This window comes from Puccinia triticina, chromosome 11A (genome assembly GCF_026914185.1).
Source record: "Puccinia triticina chromosome 11A, complete sequence".
Taxonomy (NCBI): domain Eukaryota; kingdom Fungi; phylum Basidiomycota; class Pucciniomycetes; order Pucciniales; family Pucciniaceae; genus Puccinia; species Puccinia triticina.
Genome location: NC_070568.1, coordinates 4,314,129 through 4,321,987, shown reverse-complemented (window position 1 = coordinate 4,321,987; position 7,859 = coordinate 4,314,129). Strand labels below are relative to the sequence as shown.

Genomic DNA, 7,859 nt, shown 5'->3' with positions numbered 1-7,859 from the left:
GCTTGATTGTTCATTCTATTTCAGGGAGGTCTGAGAACATTGCTCGTGAGACTTGTTACAAGTCTCAACACACTCAAGACGTATATCCTTCTCTGGGGCTCATGCAGCTCATGCTAGCTCATGCTACATTGTCCATTCCAATAGGTTCCGAGAGGCTGATTGAGGAGCCGATGCCGAGTTTGGGGGTTTCTACTCTCCAAGGGAGGAACGTGGATTTTTCGGCTCCGAGTGGCGAGGACGGGAGCATTGCAGCCGAAAAAGAATTGTCTCAAGAATTTGAACTGTAATTTCAAGCATTTTTTGTGACGAGGCGTGTTGGGAAAGCCTGCCGACCCGGTCAGAGCTCTTCATGTTTGGGTCTTGCCGGCGGGGGCAGTGGCCGACGGCCCAACCATCATCAAGCCTTAATGGTGGATGCTCTGGATTTTTTGGCATAGCTGTGGTGATTTTCCTGCGGCTCAAGTGGCGGAAGCGGGGGGTTGAGTGAGAGTTTGCATCCTGCCATTCCGACGATGCCCCCACGGAAAAAACTCAACCGCAACAATCCACCTCCTGAGGGAAGCGCTTCGCCCCCAGCTGGCCATCGAACAAAGCGCCGAAAGAGAACCGACTCGCCAGCAGGCAACGCCCAGAGAGCATGGCCCCCATTCTTCCAGCAGCTGCAACCGGTCTATCAAGTAAGCTTCTTAATTCGGTCCTGCTTCCCGATTAACCCTCGGAAATCTGTGTGTCTAACCTTGCGCAATCGGATGGCAGGCCCTCAACACCGTCTTCACCTTTTGCTCCACCCGCAAACATCTCCATACGACCATCGAAAACATGAGGTCAAGCGTCGAAGGTCTCATCAAGTGGTCTGTCATTATCTACTCTATTAATATGTTAACTCATACTAACTTCCAATTTTCTCCCTGTCTGATTAGCCCACTGGAACTTGAATCGGTCGCTCAGATCAAAACTCTCCTACCCGACCTTATCCGCTTCACCTATGTGGATAAAGACACGCTAGGCGCGCTCGACGAAATCTCTGCACCGAGCAAACAGCAGCGTAACACCAAGAATCTGAACATCTATGATCCCCAACCTTCGCGATCTGGCCACGCGATTTCCGAGGAAGAAGCGGCACAGGTCCTGCTTTTCCAATTCCTTGATGGAGAGCTCAAGACGGCCCAAAAACATGCGCGAAAGCTTCCGAGCCAGCACGCGCGTCTGAAGAGCCAATCAGATCCCTCAACCCGCCCCACCCAGGATACCCTGACGGCACAAGACTTGCTCACGCCCAGCTACTCGCCTAAGATGATGATCAAGATGGTCGAGAAACGGAACCTCCAGTTCAAAGAAGCCGTCGAGGAGCTTCTGGAGGCCTGTGCAGCCGAAGATCCGCCGGTCGATCCGGCCCAGCTGCTGATCGAATGCGCCATCTCAAACAATCCGCTCAGGCGGGAGAGCACGGAAGCCGACCCAAACATCTCCAAGCTCCCGCCCAACTTAGGATCCTCCTCCTCTGAAGTACCGACGATCGAGAGCGTGCTGGAGCAGCTCAAGGCCAGCCCGAATTTCCGTGGCCAGATTGTCGAGAACGGCGAATATGTGACACCCGCCCGTCAGGCGTGTTTCCAAGATCTCGAACGCTCCCAGCTCTCTCCACAGATCATTGAGGCCTTACAGTCCACCAAGGGCATTACCCGGCTGTACTCCCACCAGGCAAGGGCGATCGACCTGCTCGCAGAGCGCTCGAATGTCATCGTCACCACCAGCACCTCGAGTGGGAAATCATTGATATACCAAATCCCCATGCTTCAGGCGCTCGAAAAGAGCCATACCAACTGCGGCCTCTACATCTTTCCTACCAAGGCATTGGCACAGGACCAGAAACGCTCGCTCGATCAGCTCATCCTCAGTTACGGCCAGCCGCTCTCCCGACTCGTCCGGGTAGAGACCTACGATGGAGATACGCCCTCGGACGATCGAGCAGGGATCCGGAAGCATGCCAACGTGATCTTCACGAACCCGGACATGCTCCATTGGGCGATCCTTCCGAACGAAGAACACTGGCGACGATTCTTCCAGAACCTACGTTTTGTAGTCGTCGATGAGCTGCACATCTATGCGGGAATATTCGGTGCGCATGTGGCGATGATCATGCGGCGATTGAGACGGGTGTGTGAGGCGGTGGGGAACGAGGAGGTGCGGTTCATCAGCTGCTCGGCCACGACGACCAATCCGGAGGCGCATATGAAGAGCCTGTTTGGCTTCAATCAGGTCTCGCTGGTCTCTGAGGACGGGGCGCCATCGGGAGCCAAACGGCACGTGATCTGGAACCCGCCGCTGGTCGATAGTCGGGATCCTGGCGCGGGCCGGGTGAGCGCGATTGTCGAGACCTCGCGGGTGTTCCGGTTACTGCTCGAACGCGGCGTCCGGACGATCGTCTTTTGTCGGATTCGGAGGACGTGCGAGTTGTTGATGAAGCAGGTCCAGGAGGATCTCGTGGAGAGTGGACGGAGGGAGCTGAAGGGTCGGGTGCGTGCGTATCGGGGCGGCTACACTGCCCAGGAGCGCCGCCTGATCGAGTCGGAGATGTTCAGCGGCGAGCTGCTTGGGATCGTCGCCACGACAGCCCTGGAGCTGGGGATCGATATCGGCGGATTAGATGCGGTGATCAGTCTCGGCTTCCCCCATTCGCTCTCGGGACTGATCCAGCAAGCCGGCCGAGCGGGCCGACGAAGCAAGGATTCGCTGGCGATGTTGGTGCTCGAACAGCGTGGCTTGGACCAACACTTTGCGAACCACCCGGAGGAGCTCTTCGACGCCCAAGGCACCTCCGTCTCCCTCGACCTACACAACCCTCGCCTCCTGCTCGCCCATCTCCACTGTGCCGCCTACGAGATCCCCGTCGTGCCGGCCGAAGACACCAAGTTTTTCGGGCCCAAGTTGCCCGATCTGTGTCTCGAACATCTCGCCCGAGACGACCAGGGCTTCTTCCACACCCGCCAATCCAACCCCTCCCAACTGGTTTCGATCAGAGGCCTGAATTCCAACACCGGCCTCGATGGGAGCTCGGAGAGCTACACTATCATCGACATTTCAGTTCCCAACCGTCCTAAAATCCTCGAAGAGATTGAGAGAGATCGGGTACTCTTCGAGTGTTTCGAAGGTGCCATCTTCTTGCATCAAGGCTCTTCCCTCCTTGTCGTCGATCTTAATCATCCCCTTCGCTCCATCTCCGTCCGGGCCGCCGCTGTTCACTTCCTCACTCAACCTATCGTCAACACCCTCATCCTTCCTGACAAGGTCTTTCGAAACTTTCCCATCCTTCCCGATTCTTCTAACTTCGTATTCTACGGAAACATTCTAAGTCAGCTCCTTCTCCTTAACCATACCTTCTAATCTTGTTCTTCGAGATCCGAGACGGAGGACATGATTACTGAGTGGATTGGGTCTTTTTTCTTTGGTTGGGCCAGTTACGACGAGGATTACAGGTTACTTGAAGCTGGATGCGAAGAACCGGGCGAAGGTTCTGGACCGGATCGAGCTGCCGGCCGCTGTAGGAAACACAGGGGAGGATGGGACGGTGACGAATGTCTTGTCGACTAAGACTGTCGGGGTCTGGATCGATCTCCCCACCGCGATCATCCAGTCCTTGGTCTCCATCTTTAAGCCTCCTCACTCCGCCTCCCTTCCCCATCCTTCAGACGAAAGCAGCACAGACCTTCTGTTGCCCTCGTCCTACTATCCCAAAATCAACCTCGTCATCCATTTACTCGAACATCTTATCCTCTATCTCAAATTCAGCAGTAATAATAAGAAACTCTCAGATCAAGATCCGCAGGATCCTAGTCATAAGACGGAGTCAGCAAGATTTCGGGGTCCTCAGCAGCCCCATACCTTGAAAACCAGCTGCCCACTCTTCAAGTCTTCCTCGCCGAAAACCGACTCCCAGCGCGGATTTCATAACGGGGGACCATGGGGAGAAACAGCAAGTCACGAAGAGATCAAGCTGATCGACCGGTACGCTCTCTCCTCTCTCTGTCTTTTTTCCCAATCTATGCACTTCTCCAAAAAAACTCATCCGATAATCCTTGATCAAATTTCTCAAAAAATCGCAAGACTCATGATCTACGAGGACCCGAAGAAAAACTTGGACCGATCGATCGTCAATTGCTCATACAATGATGTTGGCACCAGTGATGATGATGTTTCTGGGTTGAAAGACTTGGCGACGAATGTCGAAGAAGTCTTGACGCAGATCTTATCCTTCTTGGAGCAATGTTCTTGCGTCCATGGATGTCTTTCTTGTTTGTCTCCTTCCCCCTTACTTGACTTTTATTTTCATAAAGAAAGAAATTGATTCACGATTTGAGTTCTTTTCTTTCAGGTATTTTTAAGCCGATTTGCCCTCATCTTGTCTTCCCAGCCTCTATCACCAAGGCCAAGAACAACACCCCGCAGAGCACCACAAATCCGGACCAGGATCCATCCAATGATCATGATAATCACAATCATTGTGGTGTTGATGATGAGTTGTATCGTGGCGTTAAGTTTGGAGTGCTTGTCTTAGCTAATGGGTTGCTGGATAGAGTCTGGGTTCCTGAAGAATGAGTTGCTCCTTTTTTAGAGGAGTGTCATCTGCTCAAGAGCTAATTTTGTTTTGGTCTTAAACATCAAGGTTCTGTATCTAGTCTGGGCTTAATCTTCTCACAGCATTTTTGTGTATTTTGTCTTTTTCATGTGGCATGTATCACCAGGAGAGACTTTGATGCACTCTCCAGAGAGTGCCAGAGTCTAACCTCATGTTTTTGTGGGTTGAATGTGAGTCAGATGTGGATTAGGAAATGATTGATAAATTCTTCAGAAGTCAATGGGAAGTGTGTCAGAAGTGAGGTGGAATTGTTACAGGACCTTGTGCAATGTTGTTTAGAACCATTTCATTCTCTAAGGATAACTTGATTACAACCTATAATGAAATGATAGTTACTCAAAGACCCATGATTAATCATTTATGGTGAATTTCTGTGGATCAATTTCTCTATGTGCAAGGACTAGCTGGGGCTTTAATGGCTTTCTGATAGAGATGGCCCCGGCAAACATGTTGCTGTTTTATGATTTGATTGTGGCCATTGTGTCAGTGGAGGACTTCCCGTCAATCTGGGAACCCATTCCAGACCCAGATCTGAGCCAAATTTTGCAGGGAAATTTAGCCTTTGAGACTCTGGGAGGCTCTCAGATTGCTCCCAGATTGCGACGGGAAATCCTCCAGTGATTTCAACTGTATTCCAGTTGAGTTCCAGTTGACTTCTGCATGACTTCTGGATGATTTATGGATGAATCCAGGATCAGTTTCAGGTCAGTTGTGGATGAGTTCCAGCATTGTTCATGACTTCTTACACTACTTTCACCAAAGGCATCCAGCACAGTTACCAAAAAGGGTATACTATGGCACTCTCTGGAGAGTGCGTCAAAATCTCCCCTGGTAGTGCATCAAAATCTTCCCTGGTGTATTACGTGGAAACAGAGATCCTTTCTCTGCCTAATATTTTGTTAGATTTTCAATTGCTCCCCTTGTATGGCCTTTTGTTGTGAGGATCTGGACTTGAACCCTGCCCCATAAAGGCAAAGAGGGTTAAGGATGAAACCTCACCCATCTAAGGAGACAGGTTAGTAACCACTCCCCAGGCACATGCATATGCATGTTGCTCAGACAGATGGATAAAGCTAACAGCTGACTCCACCGTCCCTAACAGCCACATCACTCAACAAGGAGCCAAACAAGACCACACACTGCAAACAACCTTCAAGGTAAGTGTTACTTGCTGGTCCAGGTTCAGCTGAAGGAATCTTTACTGATAGATAGAGATGGTGATTTTGCACCCGCTGGTGGGTACCTGCCACCTTTCACAAGGCAACTGTGTGCCCTTGCAGGTACCCATGGCGGTGTGGGATGTTCAATCCCAGTAAAAATTCAAGGAATTCACTCCACAACAGCCCTGGGTACCTCCCAGGGCACACAGTTGCATCCTGAAAGGCGGCAGGTACCCGCCAGCGGGTGCAAAATGGCCATGTCTACTGATAGATGTGAAACTCTACAGAACTCACAGTACCAAAGCTCACCCAGGCCTCAACAGCTCCAGCCTTAGACAGCAAATAACCTTGGCATTGACCACAGGTGAGTAGCCCAGTATGCAGAGCCAATCCTAGGACAGACAGCAGTACATAAAACTGATGCGAGTGACTGACCACAGATCACAGCACTTCTGCCTGCCTGTCCCAACACATTGCCAATCATGAAGGTCTATAAACAAAAACAGCAAAGCGTAAGATAGACTTTTCCTAAGTATACTCCAGCAAGTGATGCAGGTGCTGATGCCATGTGCAGTTATTCTCTCTCACCAATTACCATCACTCAGCCCCAGCTGGCCTTTGATAGCCAGCCAGAATCTTGTCATAGCCAGAGAAGGACTCAACCCACTTCTAGGTAAAATTCTCAACCTTTATTTCTTTCAACACAAATTATGCCATCTTTCAATGTACATAGATTACAGCCTTCTAATTAGCCATCAAACTTCTAGATGTTGCAATTCTTTTAATTGTAATGTTTTCAAAATTACTGTCAGAAAAGAAATGGCTCCACCAGGACTTGAACCCGGGTTGGGCTAACTCTAGGTGCCTGCTTTACCACTAAGCTACAAAGTGTGAGTTGCCAGATTCATAATCTAACATCCTCCCGGAATCTGGATGCTCTAAGGCTCTCCTAGACCCGCTGGTGTGCCCTCTCCTCTGCAGGTACGCTTGGCTCTTTGAGCTCGAGACTGTAAATCGGTCAGAAAAGAAATGGCTCCACCAGGACTCAAACCTGGGTTGGGCTAACTCTAGGTGCCTGCTTTACCACTAAGCTACTGTAGAGGGATGGGGTGTGCAAACTCCACATTTGGAGTGTGGATAGTTCAAGAGGTGGGCAAGGGGGAGCAATGACAACCAAGGATTCAGACAACAACAGATTAAGAGTCTTACTCTCCAACAACGCTAGCTATCGGCACCACGGCACTCGGCACCAGTCTTTTTGTGTATGGTCAATACCAGACGTAATCGACCAGAACTTCTAGGTCCTCTTCCTCCGCCAACTCAAACAAAGTGACCTAAACAAACAAATGCCTATAAAGCACTCTTAGCGCTACCTCCACTCCCTCCCTCCCCCACTGACAACCGACCTTCCTCGCATGAAAATCTCCCACAACAAAACCCTCCGGATACGCCCATCAAAGCATTAGCATCACCCTTGAAGACACTCAGGCCTACCCCTCGGGCAAAACCGGAAAAGAAAGGACAGTCGACAAACAAACGTCAACCTTTTTGGCCCATCAGTACTTGTCCACGCCATTGATCTGATTCCAAATCGTTGTCTCCATCACCGCATAGCACGAGTTCGTCTGATTCTGGATCTGCTGGACGATCTCCATCGCCCAAATCTTGTGATTCACTCGTCCAGACCATCAACCTACTGTCAATGTCCACATCGGCCTTGGAAGCGACTCCCAAGACCAAATTCCTTCAACAACCTGGTATTTACAAACAGGATGTTGAGCCTTTGGCCGCCGACGGTTTGAACTTCTCGAAATGGAAACGCAGCCTCAATAGAGTACTTTTCCTCACACTTAGCATCCAGAACCTTTTTGACAACCCGGAAAATTACGTGAAAGTCAAAACTCAAGAAAATGCTAGCATCCTCTATCTTATCCAAGTCACGATCCACAATGAGTTACAATCAATCACGGAACGTTTCACTACTGGCACCGAAGCTTTCAATGCCCTTCAAACAAATTTCCAAGGCACGGTCAGGTTCCGACAGATGGAACTTATTGACAAAC

The 7,859-nt window shown here is 50.4% G+C and overlaps 1 protein-coding gene across 1 annotated transcript; it reads left to right on the top strand.

Moving 5' to 3' along the window:
* Nucleotides 1–512: 512 nt before the first annotated feature.
* On the top strand, nucleotides 513–4,596 carry PtA15_11A409 (uncharacterized protein; the record flags this gene model as incomplete). Its single annotated transcript, XM_053161314.1, has 6 exons — nucleotides 513–677; nucleotides 757–851; nucleotides 921–3,352; nucleotides 3,459–4,005; nucleotides 4,105–4,292; nucleotides 4,373–4,596. 6 exons carry the CDS (start codon nucleotides 513–515, stop codon nucleotides 4,594–4,596), a joined length of 3,651 nt encoding a protein of 1,216 aa, XP_053025273.1.
* Between the last annotated feature and the right edge of the window lie 3,263 nt (nucleotides 4,597–7,859).